A 19,428-nucleotide genomic window follows, 5' to 3' on the forward strand; every position below is an offset into this window, starting at 1 on the left:
GGATATTCCTAGTTGCGTAGATAAACCAATAGCAATTTTAGAGTTTTTCTCCACTGATGCATCAGTTGACGATTTTTCAGGAAATCGCTCCTTTCGTCTCGTTAATCTTCCCGGAAATTTTCACCGTGAGAACGCAGAATTACTAGATGTAGCATTGAATTCCGTTCCGCGTAGTCGTCATTGGTTACATTTAAATTCTTTTAATGACTGTATCACGGTGGCGAATCGAAAATTGAGCGTATTTTTTCGGGATATTCTTTTCTATCTGCTATCTGATTTTACATTGTTTTCTATGGCACACATGGGGATTTTGAATGATATAATGACTAAATAGGAAATTAAATGCTTATATTTCATTTTTTCGATCACAAAGTAAGACAATTCAGATTGCCATACTAATTGAGGCAATTTTTTAATTTAAGCATATTGAAACATTAGTATGTATGTGTGTATAAACGCGCACACACACACAAACACACAGAAACACACACGTATATATAAGAGTATACCGAAGATTTGTGGTTCAAGACTTGGTCAAGGAAGCTTTTTTGCGCTTGTGATCTGCATCCTTCCACCTAATGACCAACCCTTTGCTTGTCTTTTGTGTATTCGTATACTTTTTCCTAATATTACATCCATATTAATATGCGTTCACCACTTGGCAGGTTTTTTATGTTTAAATGTGTGTACATACATATATACACGGAGGCACCCAAAAGTGGTAGGACTGATTTTCTCTGGCGCGAACGGAGCGGTGGAGGGGGGTCTGCCTGGCAGGGTAATGTGGAGGGGGCTCTTAGCAGCAGACCGACACCAACCTTTGTCGCCTGCGGGCTGTCGTTGAGTGAGGACACCGTTTTTAGTGAAGCAAGTTTTTTGTCCGCGTCGAAAAACAAAATTAATCTGAATTTAGGGCCACGTTATTCCGTGAAGTTTTGTGCGAAACTCGGGAAGACGGCAACTGAGACCCTCGATATGATCAAGCAGGCTTATGGGGACACTACCTTAAGCCGTTCTGCAGTATTTGAGTGGCACAAGTTGTTTAAAGAGGGTAGGGAGCTCGTTGAAGACGACGGACGGCCGTCGACGGCTAGAACCGACACGAATGTGGACAGAATGACACTGCTGAACATAGACCGACGCTTAACCAGTGAAGAAATTGCAGACCAGTTGGGTCTGTCTGCATCCAATGTCCAACGCATTATTTCACAGGATTTGGCCATGCGCAAGGTGTGCGCCAAGATGGTGCCGAAAATTCTGAGTGTCGACCAAGAGGCAACGCGTGTGCGCATTTCCGAAGTGTTAGCCAATTTGCACCGAGGTGAAAATTGTTTGGACAATGTGATAACTGATGATGAAAAATGGGTTTTTCAATATGACCCCGAAACGAAAAGACAATCCGCGGAATGGCACACTTCCGCGTCCCCACGTCCAAAAAAGGCTCGCATGAGCAAATCAAAAATCTAAACGATGTTGATTGTGTTTTTCGACCGTCCTGGAGTGGTTCACAAGGAGTTTGTCTCACCAGGGGAGACTGTGAATGCGAACTTTTACGTGCAGGTGCTCACCCGCCTCCGAGAACGCGTGAAAAGAGTCCGACCGGCCATCGAAAACTGCTGGGTGCTTCATCATGACAACGCGCCGTGCCATGGTCATCAACGGCATCCCCAAAGAAAATTTCCAGCGGGCGTACGGGAATGGGAGCGACGTTATACTAAGTGTGTAGCAGCTCAAGGAGCATACTTTGAAGATTATTAAGTCGATGTAAGTATATCGTCAATAAAATTCTTGTAAAAAAATCAGTCCTACCACTTTTGGGTGCGACCCTGTATATATCACTAAATACGAGTACATATATATAAACACATATATGCATACATACAAAAACACACACAACCACACACACACACACACACACACACACACACACACACACACACACATATATATATATATATATATATATATATATATATATTTAGATATATATTTATATGAGGAAGGAATCTGGCCGAAAGAGATCAGTGTTAGTTCCTATTCCGAAAAAGGTAAAGGCTACATCTTGTGAGGACTACAGGACAATAAGTTTGATATCCCACGCAGCTAAACTTGTTCTCAGGATCATAAACAAAAGGATAGAGAGTAGGGCAAATGATTACTTAGGGGATGATCAGTTTGGGTTTAGGAAGGGGAGAGGTACGCGTGATGCCATTTCAGTAATGAGATTATTCATTGAGAGGAATATAGAACACAACCAGGAGGTATTTGCCTGTTTCGTAGATTTCGAAAAAGCTTTTGATAGAATGAACTGGGAAAAACTAATGAGTATATTGCAGAAAATAGGAATAGATTGGAGACAAAGGAGGCTAATCCGTAACCTGAACATGTCTCAGACTGCTCAGGTGCGGGTGGGAAACGGGGAGTCCGGATGGGCAGTGTTAGGAAGAGGTGTAAGGCAGGGTTGCCCATTATCACCGTTGTTGTTCAACCTGTATGCAGAGGAAATGATCAAAGAGGCATAGGAAGAACTGGAGGTAGGAATGAAAGTGGGCTGGGAATTCGTAAAATCAGTTAGGTTTGCTGATGACCTAGCTTTAGTTTGTCAGTCAGCCAAGGGGCTGCAAGCATTGCTGAGTGAATTGGAAATTCAGTGCGACAGGTATGGGATGAGAATCAATATTAATAAAACAAAGGTTATGCGACTCTCTAGGAAGAAAAAGGCTAGGTTAAACATTAAAATAAGAGGGCAAAACTAGAGCAGGTAGAACAGTTTACCTATCTCGGTAGTGTTTTGGATCAACACGGTCAAAGTGGTAAGGACATAAGGAGAAGAATTGCGCTAGGCAAAGGGGCTTTTACCAGGAGGAAGGAATTGATGATAGGGACGTTGAGTAAGGATGTTAAGAAAAGACTCGTAAAAACTTTGATATGGAGCGTAGCTATGTACGGCGCGGAAACGTGGTCATTGAAGCAGGAGGATAGACGTAGACTGGAGGCTTTTGAAATGTGGGTGTGGAGATGAATGGAGAAGGTGAAATGGACAGAAAAGAAAACCAACAAGGAAGTACTTGGTATGGTGGGCGAGGAGAGTGGTTTGTTGGAAAAAATCCTATGGAGGCAGGAAAAGTGGTTGAAGGGTGTACTGACCGGCAGTGGGATGCTGAAGGCTGTAATAGAGGGGAGAATGCTAGGCAAACGAGGAAAGGGAAGGAACAGGATAGGGATGATGGACGGGATGAAGGGAGGAAGAAAGTACTCAGAGATGAAGAGGGACCTGATGTAGATATTTTGCTAGGAGTCACAAAACATTTATTTAGGAGCCTTGTCCATCCAAAAACCTACCTTAACCGGTAGATTTCCTAATTATATATATATATATATATATATATATATATATATATATATATATTTATTTATATATATATCTTCTAAATTGAACGCTCTTCGGGGACGCACAAATATGTACTCGCATATGTAGTTTTTACGTTTCGACGGCACGATCGTCGTCATCAGAAACTCTGGCGAAACATATGTGAGTGTCCTTTCTTTGTGTTTCTTTGTTTCAAAATGCTACATCTGTGATTATATATATATATATATATATATATATATATATATATATACACACACACACACACACATTCGCTATGAGTGGAACAGATAGTTTAGAATAAGCACACCATGAAGAAACATAGAGGAGGTTACGAGGGTTAACGGCAGCCTCATTATTAAAAAAATATACACGTGTTTATGGGACTCAGGAAATGAAGAGATTAGTTTAAGAGATAAATGAAAGAAGAGTTGCATCTACACGCACAAAAGTATTAAAAGAGAACGTTTTATCATTGTTGAAAATCCTTCCCGAAACATTGATGCTATTTCGGCCGTCAATTAATAACATTGATTAAAATTTTAAAAATACATGGAAAAAACTCAAGTGATGACTGGAACCCAAATTATCTCAATACTTCTGCTTATCATGACAACTCGAATGAAATTAATTGTAGACACAAGGATGTCATGATACTGGTCTTGTATGAACACAAAATGATTGTTTCTTATACATATTCTTTACTGTTTAGGAGCCTAAAAGTCTTCATATTCACACCGACGAAATGTAGATAACATCATGAACTCTATACCTTGGAATGCTCTTATAATTTAAGGTATTTAACAACATGATCAATTAAGAGAACACTCACTCTTCTTTTCCGTATTCGCTGTATGTATTTGGAGATAAGGTATTCAGCATTCCACCGATTCTCCTGATTAATGAAGTGACAACACAATTTATTACATTCTGGAAAACTTTAAGCACAAAGGAAAAATGTAAACCTTAAAAAAAGAAAACCAAATTTATGTCTTGGTGTAAAATGTATCCCAACTACATTGTGAGTGAAAACTGGCTTCCTAAAAAATATTTAACATTGGTCATCATTATCAGCGATTTTACATAGAGGCCGCTAAGGAATTCCAATATCTTCCATGTCGACAGACCCTTTATACTAAATAAGGGAAGGATGAAATGCCAAAGATATGGAGACCGATAACCCACCATTTCCTTTTTAGAGAGATCAAAGTTCCTCGTTTGGCTTGGACCCCTTGTATATGTCCGAAATATATGGTCTCTCATGCGTAATACGTACTTAAAGATACTATCAATTAAATTACAAGGAAGTGAAACCATTTCATTCGCATCATTTCGCTAGCTTGGCTCCCCTTTTGCTCTCCATTTCTCTTGTCGAATAGACGGGCGTTTTCCTCTTAAAAAGAATATTTATGACGCTGAATTGAGATTTTATGCGGGAAACATGAAAGAACATTCCCTAAGACGTACCCTTGTCTCCACGAGGTCCACTTCCGAATGGCTGCAGATCGATCAGTGAATTTTAGCCGGCCTCAATTGTGATAATTCTGGCGTTCCCCTCACTAAAAGTGTAAGTCAAAAAGAACATAAACGTAAGTGATCTGATTTTAACATAATTTTCGAAAAAATCTATGAACCAATTTTGTGAAACAAGTAGTATTCGGGATAATGTATTCTATCACTTATCTACTCATTAGTGCCAAATGTGAATATAAAACACAAAAAAAGGAGTGATAAAAATGTGAATGGAGCATTCCACTGCTCCGTTTGTCGGTCTAGGTTCCCAAACATTTTCACTCGCAAAAGCAAGCCTCGGTTGGCTGGCATACTGATTATTGACTAATGAAAAATCAGACTGACCAAAATTTTTAACTCATGATATATTTTAATTATTCATGAAACAAATATTTAATATGTTCAAGATATATTCTCGGTTCGTCAAATTAAAATGTTTCTCAAAACATGAGGTAAGTAATGAAGGCAGTTAGTATTTTTGAGATCCTATGCATGCCAGGTGACGTTTTATTATGTAATCAACGGTGTCACTATGAATAAAACAAATAAAAATCCTTGCATGCTTGTAGGGACATGAAAACGTATGCTAGCTGAACTACCTGTTGAAATGCAACGATGGATGTTATAATAGATATTGATGATGGTCGTTATCAGAAGTGATAAATGTTTTCGTAATAATGATTTCTTAAAATTCATGCGAAGGTTTCCGCGGTCCCGAAGGACAACAACGTCATCTGGCCTTACGGTGAAGATGAATTTTACAGGAACCCCCAATTGCACAACAAAGTACGCAGCATCCAGTTCATGATGGAAATGGAAAAAGGAGGACAATTACCATTCCTTAACGTCATCGTAAAGAGAAAAAGCAACGGGGCACGCCGTCTACAGGAAGTCCATCCATACGGACCGGTACCTCAATGCCAACTCGCATCACTATCCATCTCAAGAGGCCGCTTTGATGTCCACTCTCATTCACCGGGTGTACACTTCATCCGACACTGACTCCTTGGAGACAGAATTGAAACACTTGATGACTGCACTACGAGGGAATGGATACATGACTGACAAGATACTAAAAAGGATCGCGATAGTGGAAAATATATTACGTCAGCTGACCACCCATGACGACGGAGAGAAAGAAGCATCATAACCAAGGGCGCGAGTCACCATTCCATATGACGTGTGGACCTCCGAAAGGATAGCCAGGATTCTCAACAAACACGACGTGGTGACTAGGTTCAACATCGCGGCCAAAATAAACAGCCTCTTACATGGATCAAAAGAAAACATCTCTAAGGAGTTACCAGAGGGCACAGTGCCATGCTCCTGCGGCCGATCTTACTTAGGGGAAACCTGCAGATCACTCATAACAAGGGTTAAAGAACATCGCACGGCGACGGAAAAGAAACAATTTAACTCATCAGCCAACGCCGAGCATGCTTCGAGTGAGCCGGGACACGTCATTGATTTCAAAGGAGCGAAAGTAATAGCGAAGGACAAGCGCCATTTCCCCCGGAAAATCCGCGAGGCAATTGAAATCCTTAAAAGATCACGAAATATCAACAGGGACGATGGTTAACCATTTAAAAGTGCGTGGAAAAGGTCTATCCGATCAAAGTGCGGTACTTGACTACCATCCCTATATAAGGCGGACAAGAAAAATACCATCGACCTGAAGACGCAAGCAGGAGGGCCAGCGAAACTGTCCTCACCAAAAGATGGCCAACGCGGATGGAGAACTCGGAAATTCAAAGACAAACAATGATGTCTTATTTGAATAGATGCCTCATTACATGGGGAAATTTTTTTGTCAAATACATAGTGATGAAAGGGTCTAAAAATTAAGTTTTTTTTTCACCTTTTGCATCCAACGAATTCTCTCTTACGTGAGTACGTAGCTCTGGGCTCCGTGAATTGATTCTTGTTTTACCTTTAACAGCTAATTCCGAATTTGATCGAAATGAATTTTATTCAAACCATCGTTGAGCTCTAAAATTTCTTTTATCATCGGTGGAAGTAGCACTTAATTTTTTTAATTCCACTTTTCCATAATCACAGAATAGAAGTACCTTAAATCAGCAACGGGTATATTTTTTTACCTAGAAGGTGTAATCAAAGACAGTAATCACATTTAAAAGTAAAACACCCAGTGACGTGCAGGTAATCAAAATGTCTATGTAGGGTATGGGAATAATACAGCCAGAGCTCAATTCATTTTCATTCCATAGTCAAAGGCCATGATATCCCAAGTGTTTCTCTTTGCCCCACCATTCGTTCACTCCTGCGCCTCACGGATAACCCTCCTCTCCCGCTTCTACGTTCTCACCCTTTCTATCTCCTCATGGACATCTCAGGACCTGGTACATCTCTTTCGCTCGCTTTAATGCGATACTCCTCGTTTGATCTCTGTTACTTCTTCCACTCTATGGCATTCGATGTAGTACTAATCACTTTATTTTTTATGAGTCTACCCCATAGTTAGTTTTCCCAATTTTAGCTGTCGCCGATATTGCAGCTATGCACAAAGAAGTTGTATTTAATTCTCTTGTGCGAAGGGGAAAAAACTTTTAAAAATATGAAAAGCTAACAGCCAAAACAAGAAAAAGAATTACGTCTGAAATAGAGTGAATAATAAATTCCAAGCAATTCAATTTCAAAACTTAAAGCAATATCCTAATCTTTTATGAGAGTACATAATTAATTGGCCATACTAGTCAATTCAGCAACACGCATAAAATGAAAAAAATTCGCACTTATTTTCATGGTTCATGCATTGAAACTTTGATTAGTTCGCCGCAAGCAGAATAGAATGGGTAAGGTAACTAGATGGTTTCCCGTATTTTGAAATATTTTTTATTTTTACTATCTGTAAGATTGAATTTTAAAACTCTGTTAAGCCTATTTCAAGCCAAACAGATATTTATTGTAATTTAAAGAAATATTTCATGTGAAATTTTACTGTAAAAACACACATATTTTATCATTACCAGCAAAAAAATCTTCTGGAATGACATCTAGAGACTCGTCTTAGAACAAAAATAGAAATGTCGACATCTACTGGTGGCTACGTTTGAGAGTTATACGATAGATATACAAATGATTAATGTTATATATTAGATTAAGTCAAATCTAATTAACTTGATCGAACTGCATGATCTGGGATTTCAGACGTATTTAAAATAGATTCAACCCACTTACTAAAATGGCTGTAACGTCGGATGTAACGGAAGAACTTTAAAGAGCTGCTCTTTCCGCAGTTAAGGGAAATCATTTGAGGAATTGCTACCAATAGGGTTTCCTTTATCCACAACAGGAAAAGTTAGAAAAATTTCTTCATAATAGTCTGAGTGACCGAGTAATTGGATCAATGCGTTACGATATTATTCGTGGTCATGACCCGTAATACGGTACGACTGTATTTCCTTTTACTCAATTGCTTCACTTGTGGATTATTTCAGGAAAATAAAAGTCTATTACTTTTGCTAACCTATTCACTTCTTAGAGGAATTTAACTATTTCATTTCTTGGCGGAATCAACAATCTTAAATTCACCGGAAAATACTGGTGCGGTCGCAATATTTTATATTTATTAATCTCTCAAGATTTTAATTTATGATAATTTAGAACAACTTGTTTACAAACTTGTTATAGATACCGATAGTTTGATTAAATTACTGTGATGATTATGATCTAAAATCATTTATTATTAAGCGAAATACCTACTCAAATAATATGACGCATATTATTATTCTTTGTATGAAGCAATTTTATTATCCCTCCGTCACATACGCATTTAAAAGTAAGTCCACAGGCAGATAGAAATAAATGTAGCTCACAATGAAATCTTTTGAGATAATCGCATTCCGTAATGTTTAAGAGAAATCTTAATTTTGTAATCACACGGGGGTAACATTTTACTGAAGAAACATTGTCTTCATTTTGGAGTTGAATTAAATAAAACGGATTCCAATGGAATTAAGAGTCCGGAATTCAAGCTTTTGTAAATATGCTATTTTCTACATCTGTATGAAATTTGTCCGAGATATGTACAGTGCGAAATTTGTGTATTTTTGTTGAATGACATATATTCGTCTTTGTATGAGAGTCGATGTTAGAATTATCGCTACAGCTTGAAATATTCGAAATAAGGATGAATATCTATGGTCAGTTTGGCTAATTTCCGGCGATAAAAGGATTACCATAAGCTTGAGGTAACAGTAATCGCATATTTGAAAGATAAGATGGAAACATATTGCAGGATTTTCTTTTCATGCTTATTACACTTTCACCAGTAATTAAAATCTCAGAGGGACAAAACTAGAGCCACCTCAAATACGGATTGAATTACGGAGATTGGATTACATAATAGAACAAATATTGGATATTTATGTATATTTATATGGCTTCCCAAAATGGTATTTCGCAAAGTATAATTGCATTTTTTTAAATTCCAGGTGATGGAAGAGAAAACGTGTGTAATTCGTCAAAACGAAAAAATCTCATTCTAGTACCCATTTCTAAAGTATTTCCTCTCCCTGAAACGATTCATCTGGCCTTACTGAAAGGGCGCATGGTTATGGACTCGTCCTAATTCCAATTCTATCACCACCAGGAAGACATGAAGGGATAGTTCAACGTCAATTGTATTTTATTTTCATGAAAACTAATAGAATCGATACCTTCTGATGATCTCACAGGCATAGGACCACAAAAACGACCCATTCCCGGAATTAAGTTTCTTGAAACCTCTCTTATTTGTTCCAATGCAAACACATCCCGAAACCTTCCTGGGAGCATCGGCGGTGCTTGTTTAGAAACGATTCCAAACACAAAGGACGGAGCGAAGGGAGAGGGCGGAGGAGGAGATAAGAAGAAATCACACTGGCCCCTGTCGATCGCCGTCCTTCCCGAGAGCCATCGGGTGCAAATAGATCCCTCGGTCAATTCGGAAACGATCCAATTGGTGGAAGCAGGAAAGCGGGAGGGGGGAAGGGGTTTAGGAGTGGACGGAGGGAGGAGTGGGGGTCGTGGGGCTTCAGGAAACCTGCTCGCCGCGATGGTCGCAATATAGACTGCCGGCCAACACCACCACCACCACCATCGACTCCATTGAGCGCAAATGCCGCGGGCCATCGGAGCTAAATAGCATTCCTATCTCGAATTACACGGATGCACATCTACTAGAGATATGGAATGGGGAAGGAAGTCCGCTCATCTGAACCCCTCCTCCTACCCTCTGCGCACATCGGACTCACCTCCCCCTGTCCTTCAGACCGCCACACTCCACACCCCCATCCTCTACCATCCTTCGTCCTCCCACCTCCCACCTCCCCCTCACCCTCACTCTCTCCCGTGGGAACGGCGAAATCGAAGGGATTTTGGTTACTCACGTGACGTCGCAGGGAGTCCGATTCGTCCAGCCAGTCTGGTCCCATTTGGGATCCTGTGTGGGTGGGATATGGGGGAGGGGATGGGGTGCGAAGGTAAGACGGGGGGGGAAGTATAGGGTTGGGGATATTTGGCAGGTGGACGGGGGCGGCCGGGGAGTAGCGGTAATAGTGCAATAGGGGGCGGGAGGGGAGAGAAGCTTTGTGGATTTGGATGGGATTTGGGACGGGGAGGGAGGGATTGAGATAGGAGTGGAAACGGGGAGGAAGGGGGCGATTGTTGATCGAGGGGTCGGGGGAAAAGGATGGGAGACGGGAGAGGGATGGGCGGAGTAGGGACTGGAGCCCCGGGGCATCGGGACAGGACGACTAAATAGGACGGACTACTAGAGTCGGTAGGTGTGGTGGGGAGGGGAGGATAGGGGGGAATGGTCTGACGTTTTTGCTAAGCGTCGGAGGCGGTGGGTGGGCACCGGCTCGTCCCCGTGGGGGTCGTGAGTCCGTGGAAATGTCCAGAGTCGGTGTGGGTCGACCAGGATTGGGAGGGAGCTAAAGGGTGGTAGGGGGTGTGGAGGGGGTGTGGATGGGGTGTCATTAGGGCTGGGAGAAGGCGAGGGAGGTGGGGAATGGCGGGGGTAAACAAACGGGGGCGGTTGGAGGAGGAGGCGGGAGGATGCGGACTAATCTTAATAGGCCACTGGGCTAGGGGATAGAGTTTTTATTTAGGCTGTGCTGCCCTCAAGGGCCGCCTCCATTGCCGGCACGCGATTTTCTCCCCGCCAGAGAGAGAGATAAAGAGAGAGTGAGAGAACGAGATAGTTCACAAAAGATGATAAGCAGCAATTATTTATCTCGCTTCGCAGGAAAAATTGCCTCCCGTTTCTGGTTGCCTCCACGTGTCATTTATAATGGGATAATTCTCCATTTAAGACAACCCACAGGGAGGATTTATGAAAAGATGTATCAGGGTCATGGGTAAAACGGAAAGATTTATCTCACCCAGTTCCATTTCATCGAGAGTGAAATAAAATGATGAATTTTTGTAAACTAAAATGTTCGATTTCAAAACAATCGATTGGGCTCTCCAAGAAAATATTCAGAGGTTTATTTTTTAAAAAGATGTGGTTACTCTGGATAAAATTACGCAAAAAACTTCTAAATCGCAAAAGTTTTTACCACTAGTGTGAAAGAAGTAATGTGATAGATCACGAAATTCATTTGAACGCTCGATCCTAAGTGAAACAAAGGTAAGTTCTTTGTTGATGAAAATAATTTATGAATAAAAAAATTTTTAGTGTTCGGTTCAAAAACTGCTGACTCTTAATTGAATCTTTTGGAACAAAGTTACCCAAGATTACTTAACTTATTCGTTATATGTTAGCAGTTTATCAAATTGTATGCGTATAGATATCCTTAATGACTAAATTTAGCTACTTTTGTGGACGTTGGCAAGGGTAAGAAGATGCCTTTGGTATAGCAATTACGACATATTGAGTAATCATCGTCCCTTGTCGTGAATTCTATACAAGAATCGCAATGAGACTCACAAGGCATGGGTGAGCATCATAGTGAGTTAGCTATTTGACCCATTTGCCACTGAAGTGACCAATAAATATTTTTAAAAATGATTCCATCAAAAGATTTAAATCTGTCAGCAACATCGAGGAGAATTATTAATAATCAATCGATCCACAGACCAAAAACAACAATTAAAAGGAGAATTTATACCAATTCAGGCACTGCAACTCGTCATTTGTATACTCCATCGACGGAAAACTGCATGAAATCCGACAGCCTACCGAATAACGCCTCATGAAGTGCACAAGTGAGTAGGAAGCTGGCATTTTATACGGGGGAATTTTCCTATGATTCGATTTGTGTCAGATAGCTTGCAGTAATAATATTTTATACAGCTAGGCTTGGTCCTAAATTTTGGTCAGATAGCTTGCTCATAGTTTTCAACATATCTGCCCGCATCCCTATTCAGCACTCCTCCTTCCCATTCCTCTCCTCAGTTCGTGGCACTGATTCATCAGAGGGCCGCTTCGCCGAGGGTTGTCGATGGGAATAATCGGACACCCGCTTTGGAGCGCATTAACCCACCTTGTCTTTCCCATGAGTGCCATCGATACCTGTACCAACGTCAGGCGATCGGCGAATAGCCATCTGAATCGGTATTAATTTAAATTTGTTACGTTAAAATATAGGCTACATATATTTGAAAAAGACACCTATTCATCGCATTAAAAAAAATAGAGGAAAGTCATATTCAAATAGTTGTAGCAATTTTATATTTTAAGATCTTCATCGATATAGCCAATCAAAAATGCTTTTGGAAAAAATTAGAGGAAAGTTATTAACTGGGTTAATGGCTTCCCATCGCACTGTAAAAAAACATTTGTAATAGAAGAAATGAGCTAGAAGAGGAAAACATACTTAGAATCTGGTTCTAGTTCAAGAAGCATTATAGAGCTCTGACCCTTTTCAATATTCAATAGTGAGGTCAGCTCTCAAATATGTAGCAACATTAGAAAATAAATTGATGGAACACTATAATAGAGAAATAAAAATGCCATTTAATGACGGCCACTCTGTTTCGAAATGAAAAATTGTTCGCACCGGATTAAGGTTTAAGTTAAATCCCATGATTGACAACACAAATTTTGAAGAAAAAAATGGAACACACAAAATTGCTGTTAAAATTGAAGGGAAGGCTCTGGAACTTCCGTGTTTCTCGTATGTGAGTGGAGTCTTTCCAAACGCTATATCTAGTGAGGTATTTTACCTGACTGCTCCTCAGTCTTATTCGGCAATGTATGACACTGATATGCCAGCAGAATGCCTGACCCCGTATAACGCCCTTGATAGCTTCGTTACTCAGTATCTAATGTATAGTGATGAAAAGAGTGAAGTACAAGCATGTCTCTTTTACCTATAACCTTTCATAAGGGACGTAACCCTGGAAGAATATGTGGACCTAGCCTACAATAACCTTAGCTTACTTAGACGGGTCGTGGGAAAATGTAATACAGGTGAGTAAACGAAAGCTCAATTTGCTTTGTTATGACAGTTGGAGTGTGGGGAAAGTATTGTTATCCTTCGAAAAAGTGTTATTTGAGGTATTTCACATGGTATGAAGAAGATCCTCTATATATTTTTCATATTTAAGTAAATCCCGTAAGTGTGATGGGGTCACCGGAGAGGCTAGGGTGAGGGTACATTAAGAAGCCTAAAGAGCTAGTGAGAGATGCATGTAGAAAGTTAATTGAGTTTACTCTGACAAAGAGAAAATTACTACGGCACCAATATGCAAAAGCAAATATGACCAACCGGATAACTTAGGAAAAGAAAACACCAACGTTGACGGCATAAATACCCTTTCTTCTCTTCTTTAGCTCGCAAACATAAAAAATGAGCTACATGTTTTGTTACATGTGCCACTTTATATTGGTAATTTTTCTACAAAATAACTAATTTTCTAAATAAATTAACAACATAAATGAATAAAATCGTGACTTAATTTTCGCAAAATTTGTCATTAAACATCTGATTTTTCCTTTTCCATCACTATTGCGAACGTAACATAATTACGATACAGCAATCGCTTAATACAGGGCGATCTCCTTAAACTTCCGAGGCGACTGGCCGGGTATGACTGAGGTACGTGTAGATGTAATTCTACAGATGTACGGTATCTCCGGAGTAGATATTCTGTGCTCAATACTGAAAATGGTCACTTAGTGCGATTACAAAAATACTAGTGCCCCTCAGGGAATTTTTCCTGGAAGAAAATACGCTAAAATGAAAGAATATTTATTTTTCCGTACCCAATGGTGCAAAAGATTATTTTTAGTCCTTATCGATTTGCATTGGCTTTCAGAGATCGCCCAATACCGATCTACAATATTCACACAGCCTAAAGGGAAAAAAAACCCTAGAAATAATTTTAATACAATCCGGGATTCAAACAAAATTTGTAATTTGGTGCTGATTTATAATCCTTGAGCTCAAGAGAAGATGGGTTTAACCCCCATTATAATACAACTTCCAGCCATATAATCAACAATCCTCTATTTTATAGTCCTCTACACGTAGATATCTTTCACCAATGATGATCGAATACTCACAAAAATTTCACTAGCGAAAGCCTCTCAAAATGTTCAGTGTTATGAGGACATTTAATCGGAGTCAGCAAAACTCTGACAAAACCGTTTGAGCCTAATTGAAGGCGAAGCATGAAACTTCGCGCAAACAAGCGAGACAGAACGATGAGGGAGAGGTGGAGAGAGGGAAGAAATTTCGCTCCCCCACAGCTCCTGCGCCCACGCATGATTAGGCACGAAAAATGAGCACACTGACCGGTTTGAAATCATTTAATCCATTCGACGTCACCCCAGCCAGCGAAGATGGCCCGCAAAAGAGCCACTTTTTCCGGCTCACCTCCGTCACCGTCCCGCCCCACCACCAAAACCCTTTCGAAAGTAAAGACTCCCCTCCAATTCCTCTTCCCCGACGCGTGAAACGAAACCTCATCTCTCCTACCCCGTTCATCCACCACCCTTCCCTCATCTCATACCCAAACTTCCCTCCCTCTCGACGCTGCGACGGTGAGATGAACGGCAGCGGATTTAGTGTGATTCGGGGGAAGAGGGGGAGAGCGAAAGAGCGAGGGTTGAGGGGGAAGGATAGCTCGGAAGGACGCGCAAATATGGGCGGACTGAAAAGGGGGGAGAAGGAGGAGGGGCGTGTGTCGGTTGGTACTCGGGGGAGGGAGTTAAAGGGAGATGGGATGGTAGCTGTTAATGGGACGGTTTTGGTCGTGACCACGTACTACCTCCCTCCCTCTCTCTCTCACTGTACACCGACCTCTCTCTCCCGCCCTCTTTATCATCGGCTGCGGAAGCTTTGGCCGAGGACGGGGAGGGCAGCGGCAGCAGTCATAATATCACCCTTGAGGCTCAACGTAAACGATGGCGACCGGAAGGGCGGAGGGATCGTGAGGGAGGAGAGCTGAGGGAGGAAGTGGCGGGGAACGTGGCGGTGATGGCGGGAGGGGATGGTTGGTATTAGAGAGCGTCTGCTCTGAGCGTGTTATTTGAAAGGATTCACCCGGTTTTTTCTCCCCCCACCCTTCCAAACCTCCCCGCGCGTGATGGGATGAGGTGTCCGGGAGGTGGGGGCCGCGAGTGGACTGGGGGAGGGAAGTTGTTGGTGGGATTAGCTGGCCGAAGAGAGTTCGAGTATCGTGGTGGGAGGGAGGGAGGGGGACGGGACAGGGTGTGGAGGGTAGGGAGGAATAGGGGGATGGGAGAATGTAAAGAGGGTATGGGAGGGAAGAGGGGGAACCCGAAGAGGTCCGAGCACCACCAGAGCTCAATTTATGAATTGTCAATATTTGTACGTCGGTCGGATTTTGAGGCTCCCGAGCCAACGATAACTTCAATCATTGCGAGCGAGAAAGAGAGTTGAGAGTCGGGGGGGGGGGCAGGAGAGTGGGAGGAGACGCAGGAGAGGGATTTCAGCGAGGACGCGAGGAGGAGGGGTGGAAGGGAAGTGTGTAGGGCAGGGACAGAGCGATTCCACTCTCAGGCAATGGAGGACGCTTTCGACCGTCAATCAAATGCTTGAGAATTTGGGCAAAGGGAGAAGGGTCTATGCGGGGATCCCTGCTTGACCATTCCGACACTCGTGAATGTTCTTTGATATGTTTTCGAAATTGCTCCGATGCCTCAACGAATGAACTGTTTCATTTTCGTCACGCGGTATTAAACTTGATGTTAGAAATATCCCACTGTCATTTCCTTCACCAGCGACCACCAGAGATTTAAATAATCGATTCAATCCCAAAAAACTAGAATACTTTCGTCTAGTAATATTATCAGAGTATTTTAACCCACAGAAATGCTACGTCGTTTGCCTCGACATAAAAATGTTGTTCGGGTAAAATTGATTGAAATTCAATGATCAGAATCATTTAAATAAATTCAGAAAAGTATCCTTAATTAAGTGTGTATAGAAGTTCCTAATATTCCAACTATTCCAACAATTAATCATGAATCGTACAGACGAATATATGTATAACAGAATTGATTCATTTATAAAAATTTAAGGAAGGTTTCAATTCCTGAATTAAATTATTTTCATACCTAAATATTTCTCATACATAATTGCCTAATCGGAATTCAAAAATCAAGTTTACATCGATTTTTAATTTGTAACTAAACAGTTCAGTTTTGTTTATTTGTGACGAATGAGCTGTCAGGTGTATATTTTAGTGGAAGACTCGTTAAATTTAATTTATATTATTCATTTTAACAACAATTACACATCCACTTGCTTTAAAAGAAGTATATTATATGCTTTGATTCAATTTATGTCATTGAATGATTACACGTAACGATAGCATATATTTTAGCTTAGTTTAGATAGCAAGAGAGTATACATCGGTATTTTAAACAATACCTACTTAAGAATATGGTTTGTTAAGAAAATTATTTTGAAATATTTTATGCGTTTCAAAAATGAGGAAAATGGAAGAAATCTAAGTTCACCTGAATACGGTTATTTACTTCAATCACAAATAATCTAACCACAAAGGGATTCGGATAGAATCTCAAACAATTGCATTTGATTTGCCACGGTAAATATTGAACAATTATAGGGTCAATCTTTAATTATTGTTCATTCGTTACAATTCATATTCATATCGCTCAAAGTTGTCAAAAGGAGTCCTGATTATTCAAAAAATATCTCCCACCAAAAGATTGCAAATTATGCCTAAGGTCCCGATGTTAAGATAATTATTTATGTGAGCCACTCACTCGATCTCCAAGAGAAATGCGATCCTATCAACGAGAAAAGGAAGTCGAAAAGCTGAAACGGAGAGATGTTTATGTATACTTAAGCGATTATAAATGGCAGGTTGAGGTGGCATTGCTCCCAGCTCAATCAGCAAGCAAAATCCAGAGTGTCCGCGACCAACATCAATTATGTGATTTAAGCTAAAACATTCTGAACTATAACGTATGTACGAGTAGTTATGACACTGAAGAAGTTGTGGTCAAAGACATTCGTATTAGGGGTTGATTCAATATAGCTAAAGTAACAAAAATACCAAACGCACTTAATATATCCTTTCACATCTTTGATAATGTTGTGGACAAGAAATATGGGCACCAGAAAACTACGAATAAATTTTTTCATTAATTTAATAATTGATCCTTGGATTATTGTTGAAGCCCAGCTTTCCGTTAAAAGTATTCCTACAGTAGGTCCCATAGCCGTGGATTCCAAGCGTGGGGAATGATAATAGGGCAATAATGACATGCATATTTACGCCAAGTACCAATGGAAATGCAAATACATAGACACACCCTTGTTACTACCATCCTTCAATTCATATTAATTTAGAAATGATGGGACGGTGCGTAGTACAATTAAGGTGTGAACCTAGCCCTTGTGTGATGATAAAGGTGCGGTTGGTAATCTTTAAGTGTCATTATAAATAAGAGTATTTTGTCTCTTATCTCCTAAGGTTATGTAGATATTCGTGACTGTAATTATATTAAATATTACAGCAGAGACAAGCAAAATGTACCAAACTTGACGCAAATGGATAACTCTTCGTAAATCCATTTCTAATGAAGCTATCAGGTTGTGCAGTGATTACAAACATTGAACCACTGCCGATGAAGATTAGCACCCTTTTGCATTACTAAATTTTTTGTTCTCCATCTTAATTTAAAACTCCATGCATTGAAGAGGCTTAAGAAGAATTATAATGCACAGATATATACAAACTAATCAATCCGTTATGAATGGACGAATTAAAACTATTTTCGTATTAAAATACGATTATATTACGAGAATCGTAGACTACTTTAGTATGTGTCCGCCCCAAACCTCTCGATAACTTTGGAAACCTAGTTTGTAGCAAAGAAAGAACATGTGAATAACAAAATAAGCCAAAGATAGTGCATATGAATACAAAAGGTATTTCACTTAGCACTTAGATTAGTTAACAGCTATGGGATGTACGTTTGAACCTACATTCCCATGGTCCACTTTTTTTCGAACGTTTCAATTCTCGTATTTCGAAATAACACAATTAATATAATACCCCGTTATTGTTTTATAAAGACGAAAAATATTAATTAATATATTTACAAAAAGTATTTATTTAATTTGCATTGGTTTGTTGCTAGGAGCGGAGAGGGACGTGTTTACGTCAGAAATAAACGGTCACGTGCGAACAACCGATATATTTTATGTATGGCTTAATTACTATCATGCCTAGGAAAAAATTAAAAACGGGGAACGTGTTGGATTTAAAGATATATGCATTGGATTAAATTTTTTTTCCTCCATAAATTCCTCACTAGTAAATTTATGGGTATTTAAATTTTGTTTACTTATGGGACAACAATGAACCTTCAATAGATACATAACCGTTGTAACTATTGATTCTCGGTCAATCGTTCTTTCGGCTTCCTCCAGTTATCACCGTTGTCGTTCCAGCAGGGGTGCGTGTCCAAACGGCCCTGGTTTCATTTCCAATAATGGCCGCACCAAGGATTATAAGGCCAAGTACGGCCATAAGAGCCATCAACGCCTTGCATGAAGGAGAAGGTGCCTCGGCAAAAAAAATTACGAAATATTTGCAGCAGACCTTGAGTAAAGGAGGAGAAATAACTGAAAAGGACGTGGTCCTAGCACTAAAAAAAGCCATCGACAAGGGAGCAGTGGTTGCTAAAGAAGGTAAATACCGAACTGTTCGCGCTGGACCTCATGCACTTGACGGGCGTCGGCGGAGGAGGAGCCGAAGCAGGGGGAGGAGGAGGAGGTCCCGCAGCAGGAGGCGCACGGGACGTTCCATGAAGGGCCGAGGACAGAGAAGGAGAAGCCGTAGCCGCAGGAGGCGCCGGAGTTCCAGGAGCAACTAATCGTAATATCTTCACTGCTCCCTTCACCATAGAGATGACCGACACCAACTGCAACGACAACGGGATAAAAAATTTTTAGTAGAATTTATATTGTATTTAACCTACATGGACCTTGTCAGTAAATAAAATAATTATAATCCGTCAACACGTCTCATTTTTGAAACCAAATACCTACCAACAGGATGTGTTAGACAGGAGGTCGAACTCGAATCCAACC

General features: G+C 40.5%; 1 protein-coding gene across 1 annotated transcript; it reads left to right on the forward strand.

The window, feature by feature from the left end:
• The first annotated feature begins 18,827 nt into the window (after nucleotides 1-18,827).
• On the forward strand, nucleotides 18,828-19,211 carry LOC139697992 (female-specific protein transformer-like). Its single transcript, XM_071597193.1, has one exon. It carries the CDS (start codon nucleotides 18,828-18,830, stop codon nucleotides 19,209-19,211), a length of 384 nt encoding a protein of 127 aa, XP_071453294.1.
• Nucleotides 19,212-19,428: the final 217 nt, after the last annotated feature.

This window comes from Hetaerina americana, unplaced genomic scaffold (genome assembly GCF_022747635.1).
Source record: "Hetaerina americana unplaced genomic scaffold, ioHetAmer1.1.p SCAF_1, whole genome shotgun sequence".
NCBI lineage: Eukaryota > Metazoa > Arthropoda > Insecta > Odonata > Calopterygidae > Hetaerina > Hetaerina americana.